We start from the raw sequence: 20,299 nt of genomic DNA on the forward strand, positions 1-20,299 counted from the left end.
AATGTATAACTTTTAAAAGTATTGATATCTTAAGATTTCAGACTAAATATTTCAATGAAGACATTTCTGACAGCTGTAAACATTGTGCAAAAGTTCTTATGTGATCCATCAGTTATTCGGGCAAATTACTTAATCAAACAACGTCAGACGTGCCACGTATTAAAAGATATATACAGAAGCAATACGCGTACAACAAATAAAGAGGTGTGTGTGTGTGTCGTGGCCATTTGAAAATGCCACGAAAACTAACACTTATAAGGATTACTAATGTTTAGTTCTATTCCGTTTTCTTCTACATCTGGCGTAGGGGTCACGCAACTGTCGTCTCTCTCGCTGCCTATAAAGACCAATATCTATGTTACAAGACTGAAGAAACAATCTTAGACATCCTGTTCTATATCTATGTTACAAGACTGAAGAAACAATCTTAGGCACCTTGTTCAATAACTATGTTACAAGACTGAATAAACAATCTTAGGCACCCTGTTCTATATCAATGAAACAATCTTAGGCACTGTACCCCTATCAGCCTTTTATAAGTACATTAGTCGATCGTATCGTGTATTTTATTTAGTACATAAAAACGTTAGGTACATAGTTCTTTAATATGATTAATTCAATCCAAAGCCCGAAATTATACTGAATTAAATTAATACATAAAATCTCTCTCTAGATGCACATTTAAAATGAATAATCTATCTTTCATAAATTAATTTATCCATAGTTCTGAACTAATAGAATAAATTTAATAATGATAATGATAATTTAGAATGATAAATGCCAAAATTGAGAGACACCCATTATCTTACAGCTCTGTCTGAAAGCAAAGGCGCTCTGCAGCTAAAGCGCTGCCTAGCCAAGATGCCTCCCCCCACGCACCCACTTACTTACAGTGCGTCACAGAGACCAGGGTTATATAGCAAAACCGTAAAGGATGATGTGTCAACTGCTGACCGTTTCTCGTGCCATTTTAGTGGAAATAGTTTATGATATATTCTAACAAGTTATATCCAGTCACATCTTATAATAGTGATAAATATCCGCACGCCGAACAGACACCACTGTGGCATTTCTCATACTTTATCTAAAGTTTTCGACCCCTAAGTCCCACCTCTACTATAGTCGACCTATTTTAAAGAAAATAAATATGATTTCAAGTTTAGAAAATAGATTAAATCAATCAAAACTCTTCTAAATAATTACCATAACGATACAGTTATAGTATTATAGATACAGTCATAGTATTATAGCACCTTGCCCAATATCTATGTTACAACACTGAAGAAACAATCTTAGACATCCTGTTCTATATCTATGTTACAACACTGAAGAAACAATCTTAGGCAACCTGTTCAATAGCTATGTTACAAGACTGAAGAAACAATCTTAGACATCCTGTTCTATATCTATGTTACAAGACTGAAGAAACAATCTTAGACATCCTGTTCAATATCTATGTTACAAGACTGAAGAAACAATCTTAGACATCCTGTTCTATATCTATGTTACAAGACTGAAGAAACAATCTTAGACATCCTGTTCAATATCTATGTTACAAGACTGAAGAAACAATCTTAGACATCCTGTTCTATATCTATGTTACAAGACTGAAGAAACAATCTTAGACATCCTGTTCAATATCTATGTTACAAGACTGAAGAAACAATCTTAGACATCCTGTTCAATATCTATGTTAAAACACTGAAGAAACAATCTTAGACATCCTGTTCAATATCTATGTTACAAGACTGAAGAAACAATATTAGACATCCTGTTCAATATCTATGTTAAAACACTGAAGAAACAATCTTAGACATCCTGTTCAATATCTATGTTACAATACCGAAGAAACAATCTTAGACATCCTGTTCAATATCTATGTTACAAGACTGAATAAACAATCTTAGCCACCCTGTTTTATAAAAATGTTACAAGACGGAATAAACAATCTTAGACATCCTGTTCTATATTTATGTTACAACACTGAAGAAACAATCTTAGACATCCTGTTCAATATCTATGTTACAAGACTGAAGAAACAATCTTAGACATTCTGTTCTATATCTATGTTACAAGACTGAAGAAACAATCTTAGACATTCTGTTCTATATCTATGTTACAACACTGAAGAAACAATCTTAGGCACCCTGTTCAATATCTGTGTTACACGACTGAATAAACAATCTTAGGCACCCTGTTCTATATCTGTGTTGCAAGACTAAATAAACAATCTTAGACATCCTGTTCTATATCTACGTTACAAGACTGAATAAACAATCTTAGGCACCTTGTTCTATATCTGTGTTACAAGACTGAATAAACAATCTTAGACATCCTGTTCTAAATCTATGTTACAAGACTGAAGAAACAATCTTAGACATCCTGTTCAATATCTATGTTACAAGACTGAAGAAACAATCTTAGACATCCTGTCCTATATCTATGTTACAACACTGAACAAACAATCTTAGGCAACCTCTTCAAAAACTATGTTACAAGACTGAAGAAACAATCTTAGGCACCCTGTTCAATATCTATGTTACAAGACTGAAGAAACAATCTTAGACATCCTGTTCTATATCTCTGTTACAAGACTAAATAAACAATCTTAGACAGACTGTTCTATATCTATGTTACAAGACTGAAGAAACAATCTTAGGCACCATGTTCAATATCTATGTAACAAGACTGAAGAAACAATCTTAGACATCCTGTCCTATATCTATGTTACAACACTGAACAAACAATCTTAGGCAACCTCTTCAAAAACTATGTTACAAGACTGAAGAAACAATCTTAGACATCCTGTTCTAAATCTATGTTACAAGACTGAAGAAACAATCTTAGACATCCTGTTCTATATCTCTGTTACAAGATTAAATAAACAATCTTAGACAGACTGTTCTATATCTATGTTACAAGACTGAAGAAACAATCTTAGGCACCATGTTCAATATCTATGTAACAAGACTGAATAAACATTCTTAGGCATCCTGTTCTATATCTATGTAACAAGACTGAAAAAAACAATATTAGGCAACCTGTCCAATATCTATGTTACAAGACTGAATAAACAATCTAAGGCACCATGTTCTATATCTATGTTACTAGACTGAATAAACAATCTAAGGCACCATGTTCTATATCTATGTTACAAGACTGAATAAACAATCTTAGACAACCTGTACTATATCTATGTTACAAGACTGAATAAACAATCTAAGGCACTATGTTCTATATCTATGTTACAAGACTGAAGAAACAATCTTAGGCAACCTGCTCTATATCTATGTTACAAGATCGAATAAACAATCTAAGGCACCATGTTCTATATCTATGTCAAAAGGCTGAATAAACAATCTTAGGCACCCTGACCAATAACTATGTCACAAACCTGAATGAACAATCTTAGGCACCCTGTCCAATTTATGTTACAAAACTGAATAAACAATCTTAGGCATCCTGTTCAACATCTATGTTACAAGACTGAATAAACAATCTTAGACTCCCTGTTCAATACCTGTTACAAGAATGAAGAAACAATCTTAGGCACCCTGTTCTATATCTACGTTACAAGACTGAAGAAAAATCTTAGGCACCCTGTTCTATATCTATGTTACAAGACTGAATAAACAATCTTAAACACCCTGTCCAATATCTATGTTTCAAGACTGAAGAAATATCTTAGGCACCCTGTTCAATATCTATGTTACAAGACTGAAGAAAAGTCTTAGGCACCCTGTTCAATATCTATGTTACAAGACTGAAGAAACAATCTTGGACACCCTGTTCTATATCTATGTTACAAGACGGAATAAAACATTTAGGCAGCCTGTTCAATATCTATGTTATAAGACTGAATAAACAATCTTAGGCACGCTGTTTTATATAAATGTTACAAGACGGAATAAACAATCTTAGACACCCTGTTCAATATCTATGTTACAAGACTGAAGAAACAATCTTAGGCAACCTGTTCAATATCTGTGTTACATGACTGAATAAACAATCTTGGACACCCTGTTTTATATCTATGCTACAAAACGGAAAAAAACATTAGGCACCCTGTTCAATATCTATGTTATAAGACTGAATAAACCATCTTAGGCACGCTGTTTTATATCTATTTTACAAGACGGAATAAACAATCTCAGACATCCTGTCCAATATATATGTTACAAGACTGAAGAAACAATCTTTGAGACTCTGATCTATATCTATGTTATAAGACGATATAAAACATTTATGCACCCTGTTCAATATCTATGTATAAGACTGAATAAACAATCTTAGGCACGTTGTTTTATATCTATGTTACAAGACGGAATAAACAATCTTAGACACCCTGTTCAATATCTATGTTACAAGACTGAAGACACAATCTTAGGAACCCTGTTCTATATCTATGTTACAAGACTGAAGAAACAATCTTTGGCACCTTGTTCAATATCTCTGTGAAAAGACGGAATAAATAAGCTTAGACACCCTGTCCAATATATATGTTACAAGACTGAAGAAACAATCTTAGGCACCCTGTTCAATATCTATGTTACAGGACGGAATAAAACATTTAGGCACCCTGTTCAATATCTAAGTTAAAAGACTGAATAAACAATCTCGGGCATGCTGTTTTATATCTATTTACAAGAGGGAATAAACACTCTAGACACCCTGTCAATATATATGTTACAAGACTGAAGAAACAACCTTAGCACCCTGTTCTAATATCTATTAACAAGACGGAATAAACTATTTAGTACCCGTTCAATATCTATGTATAAGACTGAATAAACAATCTTAAGCACGCTTTTTTATATCAATGTTACAAGACCGTAATAACAATTTCAAGACACACTGTTCAATATCTTATTTTACAAGACTGAAGCCACAATCTCTTAGCACCTGTTACTATATCTATGTTACATGACTGAATAAAAATCTTAGACACCCTGTTCAATATCTAATGTTACAAGGCTGAAGACCACAAATCTTACGCAACCTGTTCTATATCTATGTTACAACACTGAAAAACAATCTTAAACATCCGTTCAAATCTATGTTACAAGACTGATAAACAATCTTAAGACATCTGTTCTATATCTAGTTACAACACTGAAGAAACAATCTTACAACTAGTACAATATTTACGTTACAAGACTGAAGAAACAATCTAGAAATTCTGTTCTATATCTATGTTACAACACTGAAAAACAATCTACACATCCTGTTCAATATCTATGTTACAAGACTGAATAAACAATCATAGGCACGCTGTTTTATATCAATGTTACAAGACTAAATAAACAATCTTAGACACCCTGTTCAATATCTATGTTACAAGACTGAAGACACAATCTCAGGCACCCTGTTCTATATCTATGTTACATGACTGAATAAACAATCTTAGACACCCTGTTCAATATCTATGTTACAAGGCTGAAGACACAATCTTACGCAACCTGTTCTATATCTATGTTACAACACTGAAGAAACAATCTTAGACATCCTGTTCAATATCTATGTTACAAGACTGAAGAAACAATCTTAGACATCCTGTTACAATAATCTATGTTACAAGACGTATAAAAAATCTTCAAGCGAACCCTGATTCTATATCTGTGTTTGCAAGACTAAATTAACAAACTTAACATCCTGTTCTATATACACGTTACAAGATGAAAAACAATCTTAGGCACCTTGTCTATATCTGTGTTACAAGACTGAATAAACAATCTTAGCATCCTGTTCTATATCTATGTTACAAGACTGAAGAAACAATCTTAGGCACCCTGTTCAATATCTATGTTACAAGACTAGAACAATACCAACTTAGTACATCACTGTTCATATATAGTTACAACAACTGAACAAACAATCTTAGGCAACCTAACATCAAAAACTATGTTCAAGACTGAAGAAACAATCTTAGGCACCCTGTTCAATATCTATGTTACAAGACTGAAAAAACAATCTTAGACATCCTGTTCTAATTCTATGTTACAAGACTGAAGAAACAATCTTAGACTTCCTGTTGTATATCTCTGTTACAAGATTAAATAAACAATCATAGACAGACTGTTCTATATCTATGTTACAAGACTGAAGAAGCAATCTTAGCCACCCTGTTCAATATCTATGTAACAAGACGAATAAACATTCTTAGGCATCCTGTTCTATATCTAATTTAAGACTAAAAAACAATTCTTAAGGCAACCGCTGTTCAATATCTATGTTACAAGACTGAATAAACAATCTAAGGCTCCATGTTCTATATCTATGTTACTAGACTGAATAAACAATCTTAGACAACCTGTAATATACTATGATAACAGACTGAATAAACAATCTAAGGCACTATTCTTACACCTAGTATACAAGACTGAAGAAACAATCTTAGGCAACCTGCTCTATATCTATGTTACAAGATCGAAAAAACAATCTAAGGCACCATGTTCTATATCTATGTCAAAAGACTGAATAAACAATCTTAGGCACCCTGACCAATAACTATGTCACAAACCTGAATGACAATCTTAGCACCTGTCAATATATGTTACAAAACTGAATAAACAATCTTAGGCATCCTGTATAACATCTATGTTAGCAATGTACTAAAAAATCTTAGACTCCCTGTTCAATACCTGTTACAAGACTGAAGAACAATCTTAGCACCCTGTTCTAATCTACGTTAACAAGACTGAAGAAAAATCTTAGGCAACCATGTCTATATCTATCATACAAGACTGAATAAACAATCTTACACCCTGTCCAATATACATATGTATACAAGACTGAAGAAAAACTTTAGGCACCCTGTTCAATATCTAATTACAAGACTGAGAAATGTCTTAGGCACCCTGTTTAATATCTATGTTAGCAACCTGAAGAAACAATCTTGGACACCCTGTTCATACATTTAAGACGGAATAAAACATTTAGGCAGCCTGTTCAATATCTATGTTATAAGACTGAATAAACAATCTTAGGCACGCTGTTTTATATATATGTTACAAGACGGAATAAACAATCTTAGACACCCTGTTCAATATCTATGTAACAAGACTGAAGAAACAATCTTAGGCAACCTGTTCAATATCTGTGTTACATGACTGAATAAACAATCTTGGACACCCTGTTCTATATCTATGTTACAAAACGGAATAAAACATTAGGCACCCTGTCCAATATCTATGTTATAAGACTGAATAAACAATCTTAGGCACGCTGTTTTATATCTATTTTACAAGACGGAATAAACAATCTTAGAAACCCTGTCCAATATATATATGATACAAGACTGAAGAAACAATCTTTGACACCCTGATCTATATCTATGTTATAAGACGGAATAAAACATTTATGCACCCTGTTCAATATCTATGTATAAGACTGAATAAACAATCTTAGGCACGCTGTTCAATATCTATGTTAAAAGACGGAATAAACAAGCTTAGACACCCTGTCCAATATATATGTTACAAGACTGAAAAAACAATCTTAGGCACCCTGTTCTATATCTATGTTACAAGACGGAATAAAACATTTAGGCACCCTGTTCAATATCTAAGTTAAAAGACTGAATACACAATCTCGGGCATGCTGTTTTATATCTATGTTACAAGAGGGAATAATCACTCTTAGACACCCTGTGCAATATATATGTTACAAGACTGAAGAAACAATCTTAGGCACCCTGTTCTATATCTATGTTACAAGACGGAATAAAACATTTAGGTACCCTGTTCAATATCTATGTTATAAGACTGAATAAACAATCTTAGCACCTGTTTCTATATCTAATGTTACAAGACTGAAAAACAATACTGACAACATATCATGTTAGATGAACAAATCAGGACCTGTTCTATATCTATGTTACAAGACTGAATAAAACAATCTTAGACACCCTGTTCAATATCTATGTTACAAGGCTGAAGACACAATCTTACGCAACCTGTTCTATATCTATGTTACAAGACTGAATAAACAATCTTAGGCACCCTGTTCAATATCTATGTTACAAGACGGAATAAAACATTCAGTCACCCTGTTCAAGATCTATGTTATAAGACTAAATAAACAATCTTAGGCACGCTGTTTTATATCTATGTTACAAGACGGAATAAACAATCTTAGACACCCTGTTCAATATCTATGTTACAAGACTGAAGACACAATCTAAGGCAATCTGTTCTATATCTATGTTACAAGGCTGAATAAACAATCTTAGGCATCCTGTTCTATATCTATGTTACAAGACTGAAGAAACAATCTTAGTCACCCTGTTCAATAGCTAAGTTACAAGACTGAAAAAACAATCTTGGACACTCTGTCCAACATATATTTTATATGATTGAAGAATCTTAGGCACCCTGTCCAATATATGTTACAAAACTGAATAAACAATCTTAGGCATCCTGTTCAACATCTATGTTACAAGACTGAATAAACAATCTTGGACACTCTGTTCAATATCTGTTACAATACTGAAGAAATAATCTTAGGCATCCTGTTCTATATCTACGTTACAAGACTGAAGAAAAACCTTAGGCACCCTGTTTAATATCTATGTTACAAGACGGAATGAAAAATTTAGGCACCCTGTTCAATATCTATGTTACAAGACTGAATAAACAATCTTAGGCACGCTATTTTATATCTATGTTACAAGACGGAATAAACAATCTTAGACACTTGTTCTATATCTATGATACAAGACTGAAGAAACAATCTTAGACATTCTGTTCTATATCTATGTTACAACACTGAAGAAACAATCTTAGGCACCTTGTTCAATATGTATGTTACAAGACTAAATAAACAAACTTAGACATCCTGTTCTATATCTATGTTACAACACTGAACAAACAATCTTAGGCACCCTGTTCAATATCTATGTTACAAGACTGAATAAACAATCTTAGTCACCCTGTTCAATATCTAATTTACAAGACTGAAAAAACAATCTTGGCCACTCTGCCCAACATATATGTCACATGATTGAAGAAAAAGTCTTAAGCACCCTGTTAAATATATATGTTACAAGACTGAAGAAAAGTCTTAGGCACCCTGTTCAATATCTATGTTTCAAGACTGAAGAAACAATCTTGGACACCCTGCCCAATATATATGTTACAAGACTGAAGAAACAATCTTAGGCACCCTGTTCTATATCTATGTTACAAGACTGAATAGAAAATCTTAGGCACCCTGTTCAATTTCTATGTTAGAAGACTGAATAAACAATCTTAGGCACACTGTTTTACATATATGTTACAAGACTGAATACACATTCTTAGACACCCTGCCCAATATCTATGTTACAAGACTGAAGAAACAATCTTAGACACCCTGTTCAATATCTATGTTACAAGACTGAATAAACAGTCTTAGACACCCTGTCCAATATCTATGTTTCAAGACTGAACAAAAATCTTAGGCACCCTGTTCAATATCTATGTTACAAGACTGAAGAAAAGTCTTAGGCACCCTGTTCAATATCTATGTTACAAGACTGAAGAAACAATCTTGGACACACTGTTCTATATCTATGTTACAAGACGGAATAAAACATTTAGGCACCCTGTTCAATATCTATGTTAGAAGACTGAAAAAACAATCTTAGGCACGCTGTTTTATATATATGTTACAAGACGGAATAAACAATCTTAGACACCCTGTTCAATGTTACAAGACTGAAGAAACAATCTTAGGAAACCTGTTCTGTATCTATGTTACATGACTGAATAAACAATCTTAGACACCCTGTCCTATATCTATGTTACAAAACGGAATAAAACATTAGGGACCCTGTTCAATATCTATGTTATAAGACTGAATAAACAATCTTAGGCACGCTGTTTTATATCTATGTTACAAGACGGAATAATCAATCTTAGACACCCTGTTCCATATCTATGTTACAAGACTGAAGACACAATCTTAGGCACCCTGTTCTATATCTATGTGACATGACTGAATTAACAATCTTAGGCACCTTGTTCAATATCTATGTTACAAGACGGAATAAACAATCTTAGACACCCTGTGCAATATATATGTTACAAGACTGAAGAAACAATCTTTGACACCCTGTTCTATATCTATGTTACAAGACGGAATAAAACATTTAGGCACCCTGTTCAATATCTATGTTATAAGACTGAATAAACAATCTTAGGCACGCTGTTTTATATCTATGTTACAAGACGGAATAAACAATCTTAGACACCCTGTTCCATATCTATGTTACAAGACTGAAGACACAATCTTAGGCACCCTGTTCTATATCTATGTGAAATGACTGAATTAACAATCTTAGGCACCTTGTTCAATATCTATGTTACAAGACGGAATAATTAATCTTAGACACCCTGTCCAATATATATGTTACAAGACTGAAGAAACAATCGTAGGCACCCTGTTCTATATCTGTGCTACAAGACGGAATAAAACATTCAGTCACCCTGTTCAATATCTAAGTTATAAGACTGAATAAACAATCTTGGGCATGCTGTTTTATATCTATGTTACAAGACGGAATAAACACTCTTAGACACCCTGTGCAATATATATGTTACAAGACTGAAGAAACAATCTTAGGCACCCTGTTCTGTATCTATGTTACAAGACGGAATAAAACATTTAGGCACCCTGTTCAATATCTATGTTAGAAGACTGAATAAACAGTCTCAAGCACGCTGTTTTATATCAATATTACAAGACGGAATAAACAATCTTAGGCACCCTGTTCAATATCTATGTTACAAGACTGAAGACACAATCTCAGGCAACCTGTTCTATATCTATGTTACATGACTGAATAAACAATCTTAGACACCCTGTTCAATATCTATGTTACAAGGCTGAAGACACAATCTTAGGCAACCTGTTCTATATCTATGTTACAAGACTGAATAAACAATCTTAGGCACCCTGTTCAATATCTATGTAACAAGACGGAATAAAACATTTAGGCACCCTGTTCAAGATCTATGTTATAAGACTGAATAAACAATCTTAGGCACGCTGTTTTATATCTATGTTACAAGACGGAATAAACAATCTTAGACACGCTGTCCAATATCTATGTTACAAGACTGAAGACACAATCTGAGGCAACCTGTTCTATATCTATGTTACAAGGCTGAATAAACAATCTTAGGCATCCTGTTCTATATCTATGTTACAAAACTGAAGAAAGAATCTTAGTCACCCTGTTCAATATCTAAGTTACAAGACTGAAAAAACAATCTTGGACACTCTGTCCAACATATATGTTATATGATTGAAGAATCTTAGGCACCCTGTCCAATATATGTTACAAAACTGAATAAACAATCTTAGGCATCCTGTTCAACATCTATGTTACAAGACTGAATAAACAATCTTGGACACTCTGTTCAATATCTGTTACAATACTGAAGAAATAATCTTAGGCATCCTGTTCTATATCTACGTTACAAGACTGAAGAAAAATCTTAGGCACCCTGTTTAATATCTATGTTACAAGACGGAATAAAACATTTAGGCACCTTGTTCAATATCTATGTTACAAGACTGAATAAACAATCTTAGGCACGCTATTTTATATCTATGTTACAAGACGGTATAAACAATCTTAGACACTTGTTCTATATCTATGATACAAGACTGAAGAAACAATCTTAGACAGCCTGTTCTATATCTATGTTAGAGGACTGAATAAACAATCTTAGGCACCTTGTTCAATATGTATGTTACAAGACTAAATAAACAATCTTAGACACACTGTTGTATATCTATGTTACAATACTGAAGAAACAATCTTGGGCACCCTGTTCAATTTCTATGTTACAAGACTGAATAAACAATCTTAGTCACCCTGTTCAATATCTAAGTTACAAGACTGAAAAAACAATCTTCGACACTCTGCCCAACATATATGTCACATGATTGAAGAAAAAGTCTTAAGCACCCTGTTCAATATATATGTTACAAGACTGAAGAAAAGTCTTAGGCACCCTGTTCAATATCTATGTTTCAAGACTGAAGAAACAATCTTGGACACTCTGCCCAATATATATGTTACAAGACTGAAGAAACAATCTTAGGCACCCTTTTCTATATCTATGTTACAAGACTGAATAGAAAATCTTAGGCACCCTGTTCAATATCTATGTTATAAGACTGAATAAACAATCTTAGGCACACTGTTTTACATATATGTTACAAGACTGAATACACATTCTTAGACACCCTGCCCAATATCTATGTTACAAGACTGAAGAAACAATCTTAGACACCCTGTTCTATATCTATGTTACAAGACTGAATAGAAAATCTTAGGCACCCTGTTCAATATCTATGTTATAAGACTGAATAAACAATCTTAGGCACACTGTTTTACATATATGTTACAAGACTGAATACACATTCTTAGACACCCTGCCCAATATCTATGTTACAAGACTGAACAAACAATCTTAGACACCCTGTTCTATATCTATGTTACAAGACTGAATAGAAAATCTTAGGCACCCTGTTCAATATCTATGTTATAAGACTGAATAAACAATCTTAGGCACACTGTTTTACATATATGTTACAAGACTGAATACACATTCTTAGAAACCTGCTCAATATCTATGTTACAAGACTAAAGAAACAATCTTAGACACCCTGTTCTATATCTATGTTACAAGACTGAATAAAAAATCTTAGGCACCCTGTTCAATATCTATGTTATAAGACTGAATAAACAATCTTAGGCACACTGTTTTATATATATGTTACAAGACTGAATAAACAATCTTAGACACCTGCTTAATATCTATGTTACAAGACTGAAGAAACATTCTTAGACAGCCTGTTCTACATCCATGTTACAAGACTGAATAAACAATCTTAGGCACCCTGTTCATTATCTATGTTACAAGACTGAATAAACAATCTTAGGAACCCTGTTCAAAATCTATGTTACAAGACTAAAGAAACAATCTTAGGCACACTGTTCTATATCTATGTTACAAGACTGGAGAAACAATCTTAGACACCCTGTTCAATATCTATGTGACAAGACTGAATATACAACCATAGACACACTGTTCAATATCTATCTTACAAGACTGAATAAACAATCTTAGGCACACTGTTCAATATCTAAGTTACAACACTGAAGAAACAATCTTGGACACCATGTCCAATATATATGTTACATGATTGAAGGAACAGTCTTAGGCACCCTGTTCAATATATATGTTACAAAACTGAAGGAAAATCTTAGGCACCCTGTTCAATATCTATGTTACAAGACTGAAGAAATAATCTTTGACACCCTGTCCAATATATATGTAACATGATTGAAGAAAAAGTCTTAAGCACCCTGTTCAATATATATGTTACAAGACTGAAGAAAAGTCTTAGGCACCCTGTTCAATATCTATGTTAGAAGACTGAATAAACAATCTTGGACACCCTGCCCAATATATATGTTACAAGACTGAAGAAACAATCTTAGGCACCCTGTTCTATATCTTTGTTACAAGACTGAATAAAAAATCTTAGGCACCCTGTTCAAATCAGTTTTAAGATCAGTGTGCAAAACTGTACATATCATTCAAATTTCAAGGCTGTATCTTAAAAAACAAGAAAGTAGGTGACATTCATGGTCACTGAAAGTCACTTTTAAGATCGGTGTGCAAAACTGTACATGTCATCCGGATTTCAAAGCTGTATCTTAAAAAAAAACAAGAAAGTAGGTCAGTAGGTCATATTCATGGTCACTGAAAGTCAGTTTTAAGATCGGTGTGCAAAACTGTACATGTAACCCAAATTTCAAGGCTATATCTTAAAAAAAAACAAGTAGGTCAGTAAGTCAAAGTCAGTGACCCCTTATCTCTTGGGTTCATCAGGTAATTATAATTAAACAGTCTAGGAAATACGATCTGATAATTTTTTTGAAGTTTTTTTGTCCTATATAAATCATATAACAAGTGACCCCCAGGGTGGGGCCTCTTTTCATCACAGTGGCAGAATTCGAACAATCTTGTTAGAGATCAACTAAGCAACGACACATACAAAATATCAAAGGCCTAGTCTTTGAACTTTGAGACAAGAAGATTTTTTTCTATATAAGTCTATGTAAAACTTGGAACCCCCAGGGCAGGGCCTCCTTCCACCCCAGGGTTTAATTTGAACAATTTTGGAACTAGACCACTAGGCAATGCAACATACCAAATATCAAAAGCCTAGGCCTTGCAGTTTCAGACAAGAAGATTTTTAAAGTTTTTTCCTCTATAAGTCTAAGTAAAACTTGGTACCCCAGGGCAGGGCCTCCTTCCACCCCAGGGCTTAATTTGAACAATTTTGGTACTAGACCACTAGGCAATGCAACATACCAAATATCAAAAGCCTAGGCCTTGCAGTTTCAGACAAGAAGATTTTTAAAGTTTTTTCCTCTATTAGTCTAAGTAAAACTTGGGACCCCAGGGCAGGGCCTCTTTCCATCCCAGGGGCATAATTTGAATAGTCTTAGTAGAGGACCACTAAGCAATGCAACACACCAAATATCAAAAGCCTAGGCGTTGCAGTTTCAGACAAGAAGATTTTTAAAGTTTTCTTCCTATATAAGTATATGTAAAACTAGGAACCGCCGGGGCAGGGCCTCCTTTCTCACCAGAGTAATAATTTGAAAAATCTTGGTAGAGGACCAAAAGGCAATGCTACATACCAAATATCAAAGGCCTAGGTCTTGTGGTTTCAGACAAGAAGATTTTTAAAGTTCTATATTAACCATGTGATCCCCTGGGCGGGGCTATAATAGAGGGATAATTTGAACAATTTTGGTAGACATACATACAAAATATCAAAGACCTAGGCCCTGTGGTTTAAGACAAGAAGCTTTTCAAAGTATTTCCCTATACAAGTCTATATAAAACTTGTGACCCCCAGGGCGGGGCAATATTTGACCATATGGGGATAATTTGAACAATCTTGGAAGAGGACCTCTAGATGATGCTACATACCAAATATCAAAGCCCTAGGTCCCGTGGTTTTGGACAAGAAGATTTTCAAAGTTTTTCCCTATATAAGTTTATGTAAACCATGTGACCCGCAGGGCGGGGACATATTTGACCATAGGGGGATAATTTGAACAGTCTTGGTAGAGGACCACTAAATGAGGCTACACACCAAATACAAAAGCCCTAGTACCTTTGGTTTTGGACAAGAAGATTTTCTTCTTTTTTTTCTTTCGGTTGCCATGGCAACCAGAGTTCTGCATGGATTTCAATTCTTTGGCAAATTTTGAAAGGGGGCTACCCAAGGGTAATTCCTGTGAAGCTTGGTATAAATCTGCCCAGTGGTTTTAAAGAAGAAGATTGTTTTAGAAATTTTGACACACGATGCACGACGGACGACGGACATCGGGCAGTCACAAAAGCTCACCTTGAGCCTTTGGCTCAGGTAAAGGCTCAGGTATGTTAAAAATTGTCAGGCAATCCTTAATAACAGGGCTCGTCCTGGCAGGCCCAAACAACAGTGACGTCAAAGAACATTGTACTACTGTAAGACGTCAGATTGATGAAGACACAAGCTGCACGGTGTCCTTGATAGCTTTTATTCTTGGCATGTCAAAGGGGAGAAACCAAGTACATGTACTTGGGTTTAAGAAAAGTTTGTACCTGATGGGTGCCTCATGTTAACCAAGGAAAAAATGCCATTAGGGTCAAATGTGCTAAAGAAACGTTGAAAAGGTTCTCAAATTTAGATGATCTCAGAATGTCACAGCCCCAAACAAGAGATGAGATGATATGCTTTTATGGGCCACAGCGTCACGTTGACATCTGACGATCTTGGACACACTGTTCAATAAACATGTTACAAGACAGAAGAAACAATCTTGGACACGTTATTCAGTATCTGTGTAACTAAACTGAAGAACCTGTATTAGACACACTTTTTAATAGCTGTGTTAAAAGACTGAAGGAAAATATTGGACACTCTTTTCAATGTTCCAGCATTCAAGTAAACAAAGGTTAAGGTTTAGTCGATATTCAGTTCTAATTATGACCAATTACTATCTGATTGTTTTTCTGCATACATTATCAGAATATGTTTATTCAAATGTCTTCCATATTTAAAAGAATATTATTAAAATGGGTATTAAATACTAGTAAATATACAAGTTAAAACATAGCAAAAGTTCCTTCTAGGGCACGACTTTATAAATATATAATGATCATCCTGTAAAATTTTGGTTGCAATTTCTGTTTTAAATATTGGTCATCAGTGTGTAGAACCCCAGGATCGGACACAAGGCAAAGACCATTCTACCTTTTTGACATTCCGTATCCCCCTGTTTAATCAGGGAGTCAGTGACGTAGTGGTTAGCAGTTCTGACTACAACGACAGCGATCCGAGTTCGATTGCCGGACCCGGATCGATTCCCGGTTGTGGCTAATATCCCGACTAGTGTTCAGTGCTGGGCGATTTACTTTACTTGGTACTGTTTGCAACAGTATCGTTCTAGACTGGATGCTGGGGAGGTAAATATGACGCCTGCCGTGGGCTCGGCTGGAAATAAGTTGTTCCATCCATTTCAGGTGGGGACTTTCGTCGACTACCCATGTTAAATAGTGCCCCTGGGAGCGTTACATTTTGCTCTAAGGGTGCGTTTATTTTTGTACCAAAATACAAATAAAAACTAAAATTAAAAAAAACTGTGCTGTTTTATACTGCCAAAAATATCAAGTTAGTATTTACGCTAGTAATTTAACATAAATTGTTAAATCCAACAACAAAGTAAATCCGTTACCACTTTCAGGTGACTAATACGGCAGTAAGACATTGACCTGGTCTATCCATTTCCACATGTAGTGTACAATTCGATGCGTGAATTTGTTGCGCATAATTAGAGGGTCGCAATGGGGTTTGTTTTCACATGTTAACCATGCATTCGAAGGTAACGATAATATTTAGTTGTTTCTGATATATGTCTATCTGTTTGTACATATGTTATGTTCCTCAAGAATGGAGGAAATAAAAGAATCAATCAACCATCCCCGTAATATGTAGTAATATGTAATCCGCGTAGCGCGTTCAGTCACAGAGTAATTTTAACGTCAAAGGTTATTTCTAAGGTCACAGAGTTTGATTGGCCAGCTTGTACTGACAACAGCTTTCGAGGTAAATTGCTCATTCAAGTGTGACTTACCGAATCAAAGAGAAGGAACAAAAATTGACTCTTCACGTATTGATAAAGGACAGGTTGCCGAAAATTTGATATATAAGTTAAATTCGTTAATTTTCACAAATACTATATTTATCCGTTACTGACAAGGGAGAAAACCTACATTTCACGAATGCGAAATTTTTGTTTATTACATGCTCAAAGGTTAAAATAATACTAAATACGAAGCAATTTGTATGCCAACTATCGTAATTCGTAGTGATGCAGAATGTCTATGTTCAGTCCCCGAAAATAAAAAAAAACAAAGCCATCCTATTTTTGGAAAATAAGTACAAAAGACACATTTATGCAACAAGTTTAATCATTCAGTCATCAGTATAAGTATATGAAACAGTCAAGTATGTATTTGTTATTACCACAAGATATTTCTTACAATTTAATTCCGTAAAAGTGGAAGTTGGCCGAGCGTTCTTCAGGAAGTTGGCAACCGTGGAATATCTGGACAGTTACTGAATTGAGATCGTCGAGATAATGTTAATCTATTTTCTGAATCAACGGGTGCTATGGTTTGTGTAGATATAACTTAGGTCTAACGGCTGCTTAGTGAGAATGGGTACCCGATGGCAGCAGAAAATCTCACTTGCATTTGCCAGCAAATTTAATTATGTTCAACATTATGAAGACACCAATGACGGGTAGAAAAGAAACGGAACCGGACCACTGCAAAGTTTCCAATCTGACTGTCTCTTATTAATAAAAAAGTGTTTGGCAGTGAAATGTGAAATTTATTTCACCGATAATATAAGAGCATGTAATAGAGTGATGTTTAACCTGTTAGTATAAATATATTTCAATAGACTCGGTGAGACATACCAATAAATTTAATGACTATAAACTTCACAACAGGTACATTATAATTTTCAGTTGAAAAGTGAATACTCAAGGTTTAAACCAACAGCATTAAATAAGAAGTCAAACTAGAAAATATCGGTAAAACCGATGGATGTTTTCCAAATGATGATAACTGCATATTTAAAGCACAAAAGCACAACAGCGTTGTTCATCGACTGGGCACATACCTCCTCATAGTAGTGAAGCTTCCAAAGAATTTCTTAAAACTTCAGCAAGTAGTTGTTGAGAAAAATCACACACAAAGTATGCGCATCTCATCTTGGGAGTGAAGTCTGGAGCAGTTGAGGAATACCCCGGACAAAGATTGTGCTACTGTTTACTAATGTGAATAATTAAATCAGTGAAAATATTTTGAGCAGAACATGAAGAAAATATGCGCATCACCTCTTGAGAGTAAAGTTTGTTTTATATGACTTTTTTTTTTTACTGAATTCTAGTGAGTGGTTGCTAAGAAATACTCTGAACAAAGACAACGCTATAGTTTACAAATGTTGAATAATCAAATGGCAATAACTCAGCTAAACAACATCCGACCGTAACATGAAGAAAATATGCGCATCTTCTCTTGACAGTGAAGCTTCCTATACAGTTTTGCTGAATTCCGGCAAGTAGTTTCTGAGGAATACTCCAGACAAGAAATGGTACTATAGTATACTAATGTTGGATAATAAATGGTATTTACTCATTGAAAGATCAGCCGACCAGACCATTAAGAAATTATGCGCATCTCTAACGGGTAAAGCTTCTTATGAAGTTTCGCTAATTCAATCCAGTTGTTGTTTATGAATAGTCCAAACAAAAATGGTGCTTCAGTATATTTATGTCAATTATCAAAGGGCAATGATCAGTGAAAAACCATCCAACATACGCGCATCTCCTCTGAAGAAAAAAGTTTTGATAAATTACAAGTGGTTGCCGAGGAATATTCCGGATAGGAAATGGTACTATATTATACTAATGTTGAAAATAATCAAAGGGCGATAACTCAGTGAAAAAAATCTTCCGACCGGAACACTAATATTTGAGAGTGAAGTTTCTATGAAGCTTCAACAGTGGTTGCTGGGAAATACTTCGGACATTAATTGCAGGACGGACGGACGAAGTTTCCACTTGAGGAGCATAAAACAGTACAATTAGTTTATCAAATATTGAACAAGATGATTATAAGCACAGAGAGTATTGTAACCAGCATATTTTCCTACCATGTCTTTGGTGAGCCTCGTGTTCGTCTTCATCATGACCAAGCTTATCTAACGCTAACTCGCTGTCTAAATGCCGGCTAAAATAAAGAATGAAACATTTCAAATATTAGATAACAACTGTGTATAGAAAAAAAGTCTAAACTTTAAATATCTTTTATGGAAATTGTTGATGCAGGTTTGCTACTTACATTTCTGTTTTCACTCTTGGAAGTTTAGCTCCACTTAACTGAAGATTTTTGTAATGCTCTCTGTAAATAAATTGAAACAAATGATGAAATACAGTAACAATTTGAAATGTACATGTATGTTGCTACGAAAAAATATTTTAATGTTAATGTATTTGAAAAATCAACATAATTACCGAAGATAAAGATTCGATAACATTTTTTTACAAAACATTTTTATTAAAATCACCATCTACTTATACCAGAAATAACTATGAAACTGATTAAAAGTCCAAATTGTCTGACTGATCAGTCTGATCAACAAAATTACTAATAAAGAAAAAATTGGGAACTTACTTCATTACCAATTTTTCGTAGTAATGTGAAATATCATCTAACTCGGACTTTGTAGCGTTTCTCAGTAATTTTGGTCTAATGACTGTATCATCTATATGGTCTAGTTTTTCCTGTAGTTGCAAACATTGAGAACACTAAGTCATTGTTGACAAGTTATACAAATCAAACATGTACTGTACAGAATGTATGTGTGTTCTTTTGATATTTACACAATGAATATTTCATGCATGGTTTCAGAAAAAAACAACCTTTATTTAAATAATCTAAGAAAAAATTATGCGGTAGTTAAGTAATGCGCATACTTTTACGTGATGTTCTCCAGTCGTGTACCCCACTATTTCTTCAATACCAGCCATTATATGGTCAAAAACCTATGAACAAAATGAAATAAACACAATAAATACAAATCTTGTTGTTTAAATTTGACATTATCGGATATGCTAAATAACAGACAGACAAAGTTTTGTTACTATATGTCGTTGTTAAACCTGACT

General features: G+C 34.3%; 1 protein-coding gene across 1 annotated transcript in view; it reads right to left on the reverse strand.

The window, feature by feature from the left end:
• The window catches only part of LOC123554821 (sodium/hydrogen exchanger 1-like), a 68,050-nt gene that overhangs the window by 6,237 nt on the left and 41,514 nt on the right, over positions 1-20,299 (reverse strand). Inside the window, exons 16-19 of the mRNA XM_045345171.2 lie at positions 20,108-20,176; positions 19,806-19,915; positions 19,473-19,532; positions 19,285-19,361 (exon numbers count right to left, since the gene is read on the reverse strand). Of these exons, the coding sequence (XP_045201106.1) occupies positions 19,285-19,361; positions 19,473-19,532; positions 19,806-19,915; positions 20,108-20,176 (316 nt within the window). The remainder of the gene's footprint in view (positions 1-19,284; positions 19,362-19,472; positions 19,533-19,805; positions 19,916-20,107; positions 20,177-20,299) is intronic.

This window comes from Mercenaria mercenaria, chromosome 7, assembly GCF_021730395.1.
Source record: "Mercenaria mercenaria strain notata chromosome 7, MADL_Memer_1, whole genome shotgun sequence".
In the NCBI taxonomy this organism is placed as follows: Eukaryota; Metazoa; Mollusca; class Bivalvia; order Venerida; family Veneridae; genus Mercenaria; species Mercenaria mercenaria.